At 52.5% G+C, this 13,831-nt stretch overlaps 2 protein-coding genes across 6 annotated transcripts in view; both read right to left on the reverse strand.

The window, feature by feature from the left end:
- The window catches only part of MTERF4 (mitochondrial transcription termination factor 4), a 7,197-nt gene extending 6,782 nt beyond the window's left edge, over positions 1-415 (reverse strand). Inside the window, exon 1 of the mRNA XM_019628470.1 lies at positions 36-415. Coding sequence (XP_019484015.1) covers positions 36-415 — 380 coding nt within the window. The remainder of the gene's footprint in view (positions 1-35) is intronic.
- Positions 416-3,464: 3,049 nt separating this feature from the next.
- The window catches only part of PASK (PAS domain containing serine/threonine kinase), a 30,619-nt gene continuing 20,252 nt past the window's right edge, over positions 3,465-13,831 (reverse strand). For all 5 annotated transcript variants that reach the window (XM_019629519.1, XM_019629510.1, XM_019629526.1 and 2 more), the window contains 6 exons: positions 11,249-11,374; positions 11,007-11,141; positions 9,034-9,233; positions 6,158-6,291; positions 4,477-4,623; positions 3,465-3,869 (listed from right to left, as the gene is read on the reverse strand). In XM_019629519.1, the coding sequence (XP_019485064.1) occupies positions 3,700-3,869; positions 4,477-4,623; positions 6,158-6,291; positions 9,034-9,233; positions 11,007-11,141; positions 11,249-11,374 (912 nt within the window). In that variant the 3' untranslated portion in view covers positions 3,465-3,699. The remainder of the gene's footprint in view (positions 3,870-4,476; positions 4,624-6,157; positions 6,292-9,033; positions 9,234-11,006; positions 11,142-11,248; positions 11,375-13,831) is intronic.

Below are 13,831 nucleotides of genomic sequence, written 5' to 3' on the forward strand. Positions count from 1 at the left end.
ACAAAACTCAACTGAATACTACAGTGTTTTTTCACCCCCTCGGTCCGCCGCTTCCGCCCCCCCCGTCCGCCGCTTCCGCCCTCCCCGGTCCGCCGCTTCCGCCCCCCTCGGTCCGCCGCTTCCGCCCTCCCCCTCGCAAGCGCTGCTGCGCGGGAAGCGCGTTCCGCCGCGGCCCTCCGAGCCGTGCCCCGCGCTGGGTGGGCCGGGGCCCCGGAGGGGAGGCCGCGGGCTCTCTGCCGTGTGCCTGTGCTCGGCCAGCGCGGCACATGAACAGCTCCTTCCCCACGCTTTCGGCTCCTGTTACTTTAAAATCCCTCTGAAGAGTAGAGGTGAAAGGAAACCTCGGCTCAAACCGGCCGCGTCCCGTGTTTGGAGTTACTTCCCTGGAGAAAGAGCCTCCCCGGAGCATCTTCATCGCGGGGTAGACACGAGGCAGTCTGAGAAAAAACGGCGTCCCAGATAAAGATGTTTAAGACTTATTGTGTGAAAATCGGCATTCAGCATGAACACTGGGTAAACACACACACACTAAAAGACAGGTATGTTCTAGAGGTGTTTATCCCAAGGAACTCCAGAAGTCTGTAGTTCTTAGGAACTATGACCCAAGTAATCAAATGGCAGGACCTGCAACACATTTCCCCTTATAAACACAAGTCCTCCCCACCAAGAAGTCTGGCTTCCTCTTGGGATGAAAGCCAGTGATGTTTCAGCCCAATCTGCTGTTAAACATTTGCATGGCTGAAAGCTTTTCTGAAAGAAAGGGTTTATCGAGCCCTATGCTGGCCAGAAACGGACCGGGTTCTGGGGTGCGGTCTGAACCGCCAGCAGAAGTGCCAGGTGAAGGCAACACGTCCGCTGTCCTGGGGCTGATGAGCTCTTCACACATCAAGTAGGAGGAAGAGATGTGAGTTGTTTGGGAAGAATTGATACTGGCTGTAAAGGGGGTGGGAGACGGTGCAGCACGGCTAGCTCTGGGATCGGTGCAGTCCGAGGAAGAAGTGTTTGTTCCTTTGGATGGGCTGTGGGCAACAGGAAAATTCCTGGGTAGCCAGGAAGTGGAGGCTCCTGGGGGGCAGTGGCCCTAGCTGTTCTCGTTAAATAATCGTGGGAATAGGCACTTGGAAGTTGATCTGAAGTTCCAGCACACACTCGGGACTACAAGCAACCTTCTGTTGGTTCTGCACTACAGTTGTTTAACTGATTAACCTCTTTCTCATCTCTTCCTCCCACCCTCCGGCCTGCTGTAATTAATTCAGGACAGCTCAGAATTTTCTCCTTGTCATTGTATTTATTCTTAAATTTCAGATCTAGACCTGTAATAATTTGGGTATGGAGCCTATGCATCTTTCAAATGCGGATAGTCATGAAAAAGAATAAAAATCATGTGCTCCCTCAACTGCCTAAATTCCACCATTCGTAATCCCAAAATCTTATTTTATAAGCATTTCTTCTTTTTTTATCTACTTGGTTCTGAACTGAGAAAAGGGACCTGATTCTTGCATGAATACAATTTACAGAGTGAGTACCTGCTCTATGCCAAGCACTGGGCTAGGTGCTAAGACGTATCTTTTTACACAAGGATTATATCAAAGCAAAGGACATCTGTAATCTATGTGGGACCAAAGAATTGGTTTTTTAATCTTTCTTCTTTAAACACTCAACTGTTAGCACCTCAGCATGAATTATGTTAATGTTTTTACGTCCAAAGCCTAAGAAAACCCTGTGCCACCTCCACGGCCTGGAAAGAATCTATCCAGCTCTGGAAACAAAGAGAGGCTGGGGTGCCGGATTTGCTCTAAAAGTTGACAGCATCTTCAGTTTGTTATGAAAATGCTGCTCTCGGGGCTCATACTTGGAACAGAGACAGGAAAATGTGTCAATGTCAGACTCAAAACTTTTCTCCCCGGGTTCTTTCTATGAAAAACACTCTCAAAGTATTAAACCTTCTACTGCCATCAAGTCAGATGAGTTTTAATTATTTTTTCTTATAAAGAACGAACAGTTCTTGGAGAGTGAGGACTTCGCATTATCAGCCCATTGCACACCTGTCTGAAAAAAACATTCTGTAACTTCTTTTGTGTTATAAATTATAAACAAACACTACAAGGATAAATGTTTGGGCTTTTTCTTTTTCCCCACTTTTGAAAACAGAGTTCTTAGAACATAAGGAAGCTCATTTAAATCCTGAAGAGTATATATCACTAACGTTTTCCTACATACTTATAAAAACAAACGTCTAACAACTCTGTCTTTACTGACCCTGATGGAGGAGCGCCCACAAGTCTCTTGTGATGGCAGAGACACTCGGACAGCAGCCTCTAAAGCAGCGGTTCTCAACCTTCCTAATGCCGCGACCCCTTAATACAGTTCCTCATGTTGCGGTGACCCCCAACCATAAAATTATTTTCGTTGCTACTCTACAACTGTAATTTTGCTACTGTTATGAATCATAATGTAAATATCTTTTTGTTTTCCGATGGTCTTAGGCGACCCCTGTGAAAGGGTCGTTCGACCCCCAAAGAGGTCATGACCCACGGGTTGAGAGCCGCTGCTCTAAAGGAAGGAGATGAAGAAATCCTGTATCCTAGTAGTTAAGAATAAAAGTAACTGTTATCTGAGCGTCCTAAAATATTAACACAGTTGAGTGCTTCCTAACTGTGCACTGGAAACTGAGCACAGGACTGTGCTGGAGGCAGCCTGGCCAAGCACCTTCCTCAGGGCTCTGGGCAGCAGCAGCCTTGGAACCTGCAGCAAGTGCTGACTGTGGGAAGAGTGAGGAGTCTTCCTTTTCTGTGTCTTTCTTCCTGCTGTCTCAGCAGGGATGAGGGGAGAAAGCGTTCCTCCTACCCCTCAGCACTCCCTCCCCTCCAACGGATACAAAATAGAGCCTGGATTTCATATGCTCGAGTAAGCTGATTGTCTCAGAGCGGATGCACTGGAGCCAGGGGAGGGGGTAATCTGAGAGTGTGGGAAAACTGTGGCCTGAGCAAGAGTGCGACAGTGACAGGCAGAGGTGACACCAGGGCTGGCCGCAGGCATGTCTGGGGTTGCTGGGAGGGCCTGCTGCAGAGCCCGCCTCACATCAGAGCCCAGACAGGTGGAGGGCACGGAGGGAGAGAAGTACCCGAGACCACCACACACACCCAGTCTCCTGGGAGAGCAGCTACAGAGATGGCTGGGGTCCCCAGGAGGGACCCCAAACTGTGTGAGGCTGGACCTCTCTCCAGCTGAGGCAAGCAGGGGTGCAGAAACAAATTGCTGCCCACACTGGCTCTGTGGAAGAATTCAGACCGTCTGAGTCAGGGTAAGTGTTTACTAACAAAACTGCTTTAATTTGGAAAGTGTTCAAGGAAATAAATGAATAAGATACCCTGGTCATTTGGCTAACCAATTCTGCAAATTCCGCCTATCAGATGAGCAGAGACCAAGTCAGAGGAAACAGAAATGTGCATATATACTAAAAGTAGAAAGAGATTTACAAATTTATTGATGCCTTTCAGAAGTTCACAAATGAAATGCCCTCTAATAGTACAAAACTCAACTGAATACTACAGTGTTTTTTCAAAGTCATGAAAAAAATGAACTCCAAGTCTATTTTATAAACCTAAAATGATACCGTATTCCTGGGCTTTTTGTTCTAGCATTTATCAAACTCACACAGGTGTTTTTAGGAGATGAACTAGGCCTAATTCTTGAGAATTACTTTCTCTGAATGGAAGCGCCGGAAAACAACGCGATCTCCTGGCTGAGTGAAGCCATCGTTAGGGGACTCCCCTGGGGCCCGAGGCCACGGTGCTTGGGGTCCGAGGCCACGGTGCTTGGGGTCCTGCTCCCCGTCTCCAGACTCACAATGGACAGAACTCCGCTGTCTGAAGAGAGAAGATGGTATTGCATCACATGCTAACAACACATGATTCTAAAACACTGCTTCCCTCTGGAGGAATTCCCAAGAGCAAAAGCCATCCGAGGGACCATTCCAAACCCAACTGGCACCGTTCCCGAGTCCCTGAACCTGCTGAGATGCTGTGGGGGTTCTAGGCCTGGAGTCATCAGCACCAGCTCAGTGAACGGCCACACAGGCTGGGGTGGCCCAGCAGTGTAGCCATCTGCCTCGTCTGAAGATCAGGGCCCTGGAGGCCCCCACAGCACTCACTGCCTGGCCTTACCCTTCTCCTCAGCCCCTTCAGACCACTGCAGCAACTGCATTTCTCAAACCCCAGCCCCCCACCCCTTCTGTAGGTGCCACCTCATCACAGGCTCCCTGGGCACTCACCCACCTTCCGAGGCCCACAGTCAAAGCTCTGAACCTGTGGTGGCCTTCAGGGGCCTCTAAAACAGAATCAAGTCCCGTCTGTTTCATAGGCGACAAGCCAGCTATAGACCTTGACATTTGCGTCCAGGACAGCATGGGAGGAGGGAGCCTCCTTGTCCTCCCCAGACCCAGAAGGTAGCCTGCGGAACCTCCTCGCCTCTCACCTGGCTTGTTTACTTGACACACCTCCTCCCAGGTGTAGTCAGCAAGGTTCACAGGCTGTGTCACCCAGGGATCTGTCACCAGCTTCTCCAAGGTGGTGCGCTGCTCGGGGACAGGCTGCAGCAGCCCAGATATGAGGTTCATGAGATCTGAGGACAGAAAAACTTGCCCTAGGCATGGGGCTGGAAGACCAACAGTGGTCGGCTGGGTCGAGTGGAGCACATCCAAAAACCGCGGCCCTGGTCTGCTCCCATGAGCGCCTGAATGGCAGCAAGGAGCCCTGGAATCCCTCTTAACTAGCACCCCAGGGTTTCTGGCACACAAGGCCCCCAGCTGTGCTTTGAGAAAGGCTGCAAGAGATGTCTGTCACCTCTGAAACGACAACTTGGGAGTCGCTCAATGTGCAGAGTCCTGGGGGCTCTGGATGTGCAGAGCCGTGAGTGACACAGGGTTCACGTGACAGCAGAGGGAAAGGAGGCAGCTGGCAGGAGGCCCCCAGTGGGTCCCCACAGGAAGGAAGCACAAGCTCTGAGAAGAGGCCCAGCCTGGAGTCTGGACTCGGTCCCCATTTCCTGTAACAACATGGGTGTCCCCTCACCCCAGGGCGCCCCAAGCCTCCCTATCCCGGGAAAGCGTCCTGAGAGCCTGACGAGAACACGTGGAACAGCCTCCGTGGGTGTCACTGTGCCGCAAGGGCCAAGGCGTCGCAGGGCCTGGAACTGGAGCACAGCCCTCCAGGCCTCTCCTGGGCTGCAGTGGGCAGCTGTGACCCCACAGATGCACAGGCTGCAGCCCGAGCCCCACGTGATGGTGTCTGGAGGTGATAAGGGTGATTAGGGGAGGTTGTGGGGCCCTTGTAAGAAGAGAAGCCGGGAGCTCGCTCTCCTCCTCGCCACCACGGGAGGACCCAGAGAACAGGCAGGTGTCTGCTGACAGGAAGGCTCTCAGCAGGAAGTGACCCTGCCAGCTCCCTGATCACGCTCCCAGACTCCAAGCCGTAAACGTCTGTCATTGCAGCCCGTCTGTGGTGTCTGTCATGGCCGCCAAGCCTACTGACACAGGCTTGTAACCCAAGCAGAAATCCCAGGCACAGACTTCGTGCATGAAGCCCTCGTCACCTCATTTTTCATAACGATAAATGACAACTACAGAATCACAGAATGTCGAGATTGGGGGGGACCTCAGAACCGAGGGGTCCAGCGACCATCAGACCTCTGCCAGCTCCTTGGAGTTCCTCCAGTTGAGGGTCCCGGGCTGGCCCACTCCAGACCCGGCCACTGAGCCTTCCCACGGTGGTCCCCGCTCCAGAGGCAAACAGCACCGTTGCCCTGAGGGGAGCTTGCAGTGGGACAGAAACCCAAGGCTTCCATCCATGGGAACTGCTGGGGGCCAAGTCCTTCCATCACCCCAAGTGATGAGTTTCTAGCTGAGGGTGGGACCGGCAGTCACTGCCACGGCCAAGCTCATGAGCTCTAATGTCTCTCTCAGAACAGGGCCCTACGATCCAAAGGGGAACGAATGCTCATAAAAACAATTATCATGATGTTTTGAAGTCATATAGAAATGATCCTCATGTGCAGATCAAAGTATGAGAGGAACGGACAGAAAGAGGAGGAAGGAAGCTGACGGACAAAGGCTGTCGACGGCGGGAGGCGGGGAGACGCCAGCTGCGGCCGCGCTCACCTTGCGACACCATGTATGGGGGGTTCATTGCAGCCTCCATGGTCTCCTCCAGCTCGCAGAAGGGGTTCTCCTCAAAGACCAGTGTGTACAGTGTGACTCCCAGTGACCACATCTCCAGCTCCGGCCCCCCGTACCTGCGGCAGGACAAGGAAACAGTTGTGGTGGCAGGTGCTCAGTCGAGGCACAAGCCAGCCGGCAAGTGAGCCCTGGGCCCCAGTCATCCGAGCGAGCACAGCTCCCAGTGAGGCTGCTGCCCTCCGTCTGCCCCCTGCCAGGCGCCACCAAGTGCCAGGAAAGACAGGAAAAGCCAAGCCACGGGACTGGTTAGATTAATCCTGGATACGGAGCGCCAACCACGGGACGAGACAGTGCATGCGGCATGTGGGTGCAGACACGGCATCCCCTGGGGGTGTGGGGGCGGGGGGCTTCCTGGAGGAGAGGGCACCGGGCCTCACAGGCGCTCGGCTCACCAGGGCCACTGGGAGCCACAGGTGGTTTCAAAACAGGGAGGCGAGCCCTTCCGAGAGCTGGCCGAGGTGACACATGAAGGGTGCTCAGGGTGAGACGGCACAGTAAGGACTCTTAAGGACAAAGTAAGGCGACAGCGTCAGGGACAGAGAAGAAAGTTAACAAGATGGTGCGGTGGGAGGGGTCCCAGCGGCTGGGCCAATGGAGGAGCCACCGGGCACACTGTTGTCACTCTTGTCTTCAAACACCCTCCTCCCAGCCACCACCCACGACAAGCTGGCACTGCCAGGCACCCACAGAGCTAGTACATAAATGCTGCCTGAATCTTATGTAGAAGACGCAAAGCTGCTGCCGGGGGCACTGACGCAGGCTGACTGTCTCCAGACGCGTGTCCCTGTGCTGCCCAAGGCTGGTGGTCACTGGGTCTGGAGCTCGAGGGGCCCACACAGGGAATTTGGGAAGCAGACTGCAAATTTAGACCAGGTGGCCAGGGAAACTGGAGTGAAAAGAGGCCCAGGAAATCCCCTGCTATCCAGGGGGCCACAGAGAGCCTGGGGACATCAGGAGGCAGAAAACCAGGGGCAGGGGCGGCCGAGTAGCTCAGTTGGTTAAGAGCTCGCTCAAGACTATTGAGCGAGCTCTGAGCAACAGCAGCTCAATTCCCAAGCCCGAGCTGAGCAGCCGCTGAGCTGCCAACAGGTGGCAGGATGGCTCAGCTAAAAATAAATAAATTAAGTAATTAATTAATTAAAAAGTGGCGAGCCGGATTCGGCCAAGGGCTATAGTGTGCCCAGCCCTGGAACAGAAGGATGTGAAGAGGGTGAGGGAGGAAGCAGAGCTCCGGAGGACAGGCTGAAGAATCCGAGCTCAGCAAACCTTCACCCCTGAGGCAGGGACCGCATACAGGATGCAGGAAGGAACTCAGAGGAGGACACCTACAGCCCCTCACCAGCCGAGGAGGGAACAGGAACAGCCAGAAGATAGGAGCATGGCTCCCGGGGAGGCCAGGAGGTCGCTGAGAAGCACCAAGGCGCTCTCCCAGCCCGGAGCCTCCAAAGGTCCAGAAGTGTCACCGCCCCGCGCCCTGTGGGACTTCACAGCCCGGGGGTGGGGGCAGGTAAGCCACAAGCACATGCTATGGTCCCACACGGGACAGGACAGCAGCCGGCGGCATCTGGGACTCTCTGCGACTCTTCTTAGACCACCCCCTTCAGAATGTCATACTGTCTGATGGCTCTGGTGTGTGGAGGTGACAGGCGCAGGGCTCAGCTAGCACCCTCCACACTCTGCTGTGCACAGAGCCCAGCCATCCTGCTCACAGACCCAGCCACACATCCAGAAGCTAGTCAGGAGGGCAGACTCCATGTGGGCAGCCTGCAGCCTTCACTTCCTGGCTCGGAAATGAAATGACTTGAGCGAACGTGGTGACCAGGGCCCTGGTCACTTCTCACAGCGACACTGAGGCTCGGTACGGAGACAGTCGTGGCTACAGCGAACGCTCCAGACTCAGGCCGCCGGGGTTCAGATCTGGCTCCGACCAGATCTGCATGTCCTTACACTTGTCACATGAGAACAAGACCAAAGGCGCGGGCACAGGGCGCAGCAGCAGGTGGTGAGGTACACGGGCCTGTGGCCGTCCGTCCCTGTAACCACAGGCTGTTCTGCAGACACGCTCTCTCCCAACCCGTCTGACATGTGGCACAGGCAGAAGCCTGCTGTCTGGAAGTGACCTGACAAGGTCCATTTCCTACATGGAGAGACATACTTCGCTTGTTTACAGACGAGTTACCATCCATCGTGTGAAGCACGAAATACTCGAGCTGCAGCCTCACGAGCAGCAACCAGGCTGTCCTGTCCTGACTCCCCGACAGCAGGCGCTGCCTGGGCTCCCTGCACAGAGACGCCAACTGGGCTGCGCCGGGACCCTGCTCGTCCCCCAGCAGGAGGGGCTGGCCAGCAACAGCACCTTCCGCACAAGCCCAAACCCCACATGGTGCTCCCTGGGGGCGCTGCTCCTGAGACTTCATTCCCTGCTCTAGTGATGCCACCCAGCAACATTTTCCTGTCACCAAAATAAATAAACCAGGCTAGGATGAATCCTCTTCACTTACCTGAAGAGTCCCAAAAGGTTGGGACTCTTCTAACTTTATCTTTTTCTTAACTGTTAATTATACAAAACTGCAAACATAAAAGTGGAGAGAATAACACAGAACCTGGTACCCATCGCCCGGCTTCCCCGACGGCTCTCTCATCGCCTGCCTGCCCGCCCACTTTCCAAAGCATTGTCCTTTATCCCTTGGCATCCTCATCACAAACAGGCAAAACTGAAACCACTTTCCCACCAAAAATGCACCCAGGATGGGGTGGCTCCCGCCGGGAGACGTGACAAGGGCGGCACTGATACGTACGGATTACCCAGGAGGACCTCGGGCGCACAGTACTCGATCGTGCCACAAAACGTATAGAACAATTTGCCCCTTTCCAGGTAGGCAGCGGAGCCGAAGTCGATGAGCTTAATCGTAAAGTCCTCGGCAATGACGATGTTCTCGTCCTTGATGTCCCGGTGGATGACGCTCTTGGAGCGCAGGTACCCCACTGCTGACACCAGCTGAAATCAGAAGCATAGGGGCTTTTAAAAGGAAATTCATGTAAGATACACTTCAAGTGAGAGCTGACAAGAAAAACGGGAAGAACAGAAACAAAGAAAAGAAGGAGTTCCCTGACTCACAGTGAAGTTGCGACAGGAAAGGCCTCTGGGTGCTGCAGACGCGACCCAGTGATGGGAGGCAAGGCGGTGCCAGGCGGTGCGCTCGCCGCGGCCGGCACAAGAATATGTGACCCTTCAAAATCGCATTATTATTATTACTTGTGATGAGGACAACATAAGATCTACCCTCTAAGCAAAATTTTAAGTCTACACCCCAGCGTTGTTTGCTGCAGGAACCAGGCCGACCGCACAGCAGGCCTCTAGGACTCACTCATGTGGCACAGCTGAGACTGTACCCTTTCACTACCCCCACTTCTCTGTCCCCCAGATAAATAAGCGACTCCTAAGTCCTCTCTGTCTCTGCGGCTGAAGAAAACCTCCCAGCGGACATTGCCTCACCCGACGGCAGCACGATTGGAAGGACGCACTGACCACAGACAGAGGTCCCAAGACATGTGCTGGCACTTGGATAAGTGTGGGCCGGCTGCTGACTGGGAAGCAGCCCTAGGGAGCGCTTGGCTCCGGCACCCTCAGCTCACCAGAGCTCACAAAGCAGCCTGGGAGTCTCCAACGCCGACGTCAGGCTCTCGCAGCGGGGAGAGCAACTTCCGGGCCAGGCCCTTCGTAGTTAAGAAACCTGATGAAACTGTCACGTTCACATTCATGTGTGGTTTCTGTTTCCTGCTGGACCCTGCGCCCTAGCTGCCAGAGGAGGTGCTCACAGGCCCCGGCCCCCGCCAGTGGGCAGGCAGCACACTGGTGACCGACACCATGTATGCACACATTTCCATAAGATAATACTTCTATAAAACTGTGAATCCGTATTTACACAAAATAACACTTAGGACATGTACAGATTTACAAACAGGCTATACATACTTCTTGCAGAAATTATAAAGTATTGAACACTGTAATTTCCTATATCAGTAGCCCCAGAATGAACACATCAGGCAGCAGCTTTTAACCGTTACATCAGACACTCTTTTCACCATGAAGATTTGAGAAACAAATCTTTGCCATGAAGTAAAGCAGACGAGTGTGTAACCTTCCAAAGCAGGGAGAGGGAGAGAGGTGACCTTCTCTGGCAGGACCATGACGCCTGAAACTTACAAGTAGGTGCCTCAGAAACTTAACTGCAGATACCCAGTAACTTTTGGGAGTTTATAGCTCTGAGGAAGGAGTGTCAATTTAGGGACACTGTCATTAGAAATTGAGTCACCCCCAGGAAACAGTCAAAGAGCAAACCTGTGACTTGTTCCCTTCGGGGTGCTCTCTGATTTAACCCAATAGCCTCACGGTGTCGTCACTAGAACAAGCCCTGCTGCACGGATTAGCGATGATTTCCTGCTGGTGGACAAGGGCCCAGGTCAGACACAGAGGTATCAGAGCCCAGTCTGACAGCTTTACTTGCTAATGTTGAGATAGGTATGGATACTCTGTGTATATAAATAAATTTTGTTCATTAGCCTGCCTCCCAGTCATTTGAGAATGGCATCTGGCCTCGCCCATCCTTCCCAGCCTCGCTTTCTCTACTTCGACCAGAGAATTCTCTCCTTAAAATACCTCTCTTACTCCAAAAATCCCAAACCTAAAGGCTAGATCCAGCTCAGAGAGGGAACCGAGTGTGAACCCGGTCTCTACAGCCTCCGGGACCTGAGCCCAGCCTGTGCTCACCTGTCGGAAGATGTAACTCGCCAGCGGCTCGTCCAGGCTGGGATGGCAGTCGATGAATGAGAAGAGGTCCAGGCCGGAGCCATGCTTCTCCATCACCAGCTGGAAGAACCCTCGGTTCTCAAATACGTCCAAGACCTGGGGAGAGACAGAGCTGGGTCTGGCGCTGCTGAGGTGCCTTCTGACCATGTTTAGGGCGCTTCCGTGAGCAGCGCAGGGCATCACGGGCGAGACCAGCACTCCACCTTGATGATGTTGGCGTGCTCCACCCTGGACAGAATTGCGATCTCTAACGTGACTCTTCCAAGTGTGGGGTCCTCGATCCAACAATCCTCCAAAACCTTGTCCTTCCTAATGAACTTCACCACCACCTACGAGGAAGTCAGAGGGAGGAACGGCTGCAGCCTTCCTCCAGCCCCATCGGACCCGGTGCCCTGCTGGCTCCTGGCGGCAGCCGGAACCTCCATGTGTCCCTCCCCGAGTCCCAGGCCGTGAAAGAAGGCGCTGACGACAAGCCCTGGCAGCACGAGGGCACAGCGGCTGCTGTTCATAAACTGAGGCGCTGCACCAGTGTGGGAACCCAGGGCGAGCAGCGTGGCCGCTGCTGGAAAGAGGCCCCTGGAGACCTCGGAGTGGGCCCTCCCCGGAACACCCTGTATCACCCCAATTTCTCCACCGAGGACTAAACGACCCGGCCGAGACCATGAGACAAGAGGCCTGAGAACTAGAAACTAAACAAAAAGAACCATCCAGTCCTGAGAGCTACTCAGAGCTCAATGAGAGCGATGCACACAAGATAAACAACAGTGATGTGAGTACAATTAACGGTGGTCAGCTAGAAAGTGTAACAGAAAAAAGACAGTGCTTATAATGGAAACAAACACTGGGAGTCGCTGGCCAGTAACCTCATCTTTCAACACAATACTTGCAGCCAGGTGAGTGCTGGGCGAGCAGCGTGGCGGGGTGACCACAGCCCAGACCACGGGCCAGGCCTGCACTGTTCTTCATACATCAGCGAGACCCTGAACAAGGTGACGGAGGCCCCACCCTCATGGAACTCACGGTCTCCTGGGGAGAGGGTGCTCGTTGGGTCAGGGAGAGTGAATGCCAAGATGACAAAGTGGAGTACAGGTGACTCTGAGAGGAGCCCGGGGAAAGCACGGAGGCCGAGCCAGATGGAGTGGGGGTTGTGAGGCCGTTGGAGCCACAGCACAGAGCTCAGTGGAAGAAGCAGGAAGAAAAACTAGGAGCTTCTGCAACGTCCACTCACCTCCCCATAATCAGGAGGAAAAACGTGATGGCTTAGGTGCCAGCATGTGAGTGGTGACAGGTGGACAAGTTCTGAAGATCCTTCAAAGGGAGGGTCACCATGATTGGATAGGCCAGATGAGAAATTTGAGAGAAAGCAAGAAGGCGAGGTTGCCACTGGGGGGGAAAGGTGAGTGAGGCGGGGCGGGACATGGGGCCACAGATAGCAGGAGCTCAAGTTCAGACGGTTAAAGGGGTGCTCTCTGCTTCCCGTCCAGCGTCCAGCATCAGCAGACAGCAAGGGAGGCTCCCTGCGAGCCCCAGCACACACCTAAGATGAGCGGAGGAGAAAGCAGACAAGAATTAACAGAATTCCCCTAAAATAAAGAAAGCTTTAAAGACTCAGGTCGAAGTCTTACCAAGTCTCTCAAGCAAGAATAAAGAACGGGGGCCAGCTGAGTGGCTCAGTTGATTAAGAGCTCGCTCAAGAGTACGAGCTCCGAACAACAGGGTCGCCAGTTCAATTCCCGGCCCAAGCTGAGCTGCCAACAGGTGGCAGGATGGCTCAGCCAAAAAAACAAACAAAAAAAAGGCAAAGAATAAAGAACGAACACACACAGAAATACATCCTGGTAAAACTTCTGAAATCCAAAGATTAATAAAGGAAGAAGAAGAAAAAGGAAAAAGAAAACAACAGGTTGCTGGCAGCAAAATTCACTTCTAAGTAACACTAGATGACAATAGACACGGGGTCTAAAAGGTTCTGAGAGGAAAAGGCATATCACCGTACACCCTTCCTAGAAAAATTAATGACAAATATATTCCAACAAATAAAAAATAAACACGGGAAAGAGAAGAAATGGGATCTAAAAATAATGGAGATTCAACAAAAAGACAAGACTTGTACAATGAAAACTACAAAAACATTGTTGAAAGAAATTAAAGAAGACCTAAACAAGTAGAAAGACACCCCATGTTCCTGGTTGACAAGAATCGATACTGTGAAGATGGCAAACTCCCCAAATTGACCTACAAAGTAAGTAAGGCACCAGAACTATGCTGCCCTGTGAGTAGCTTGACTCTTCAAAGTCTGTTTTCTGATTGGCTGCTTTACTTAATAATTTGTTGTCAGTATATAAATTGACATCTGTTTTTTGAAAGGCAAAAATACTCATGTGTTTCTTTCTAACCCGAGAAGACCTTTGGGTCTTCTTTCTTCTTCCTTTAAGTATAAATGTCCATAGAAACCCCTAGAGCCTATCGGATCCTGGTTCCCAACCAGGAATGAGAAGGTCTGACTCAGACAAATGAATGACAACAGCGAGAGTGGCAGCACGTGACAGCGAGAGCAATATATGTCACGTGGACAAAGCGTAAATGCTTTTACTATAAGGAACAGCTTAAAAAATACATTCTATCCAGTAAGCTAGAAAAACAGCAACGTTAACTCACAGAAAGTACGAGAAAGAAATTAAAAGAAAACAAAACAAAAACTTGATAAAATAGACAATACTTGGCAAGTCTGACAAAAAAAAGGTAGGGAACGTAAGAATTCGTCACGAGCCAGAGACACACCTCAG

Source organism: Hipposideros armiger, unplaced genomic scaffold (assembly GCF_001890085.2).
Source record: "Hipposideros armiger isolate ML-2016 unplaced genomic scaffold, ASM189008v1 scaffold_17, whole genome shotgun sequence".
In the NCBI taxonomy this organism is placed as follows: domain Eukaryota; kingdom Metazoa; phylum Chordata; class Mammalia; order Chiroptera; family Hipposideridae; genus Hipposideros; species Hipposideros armiger.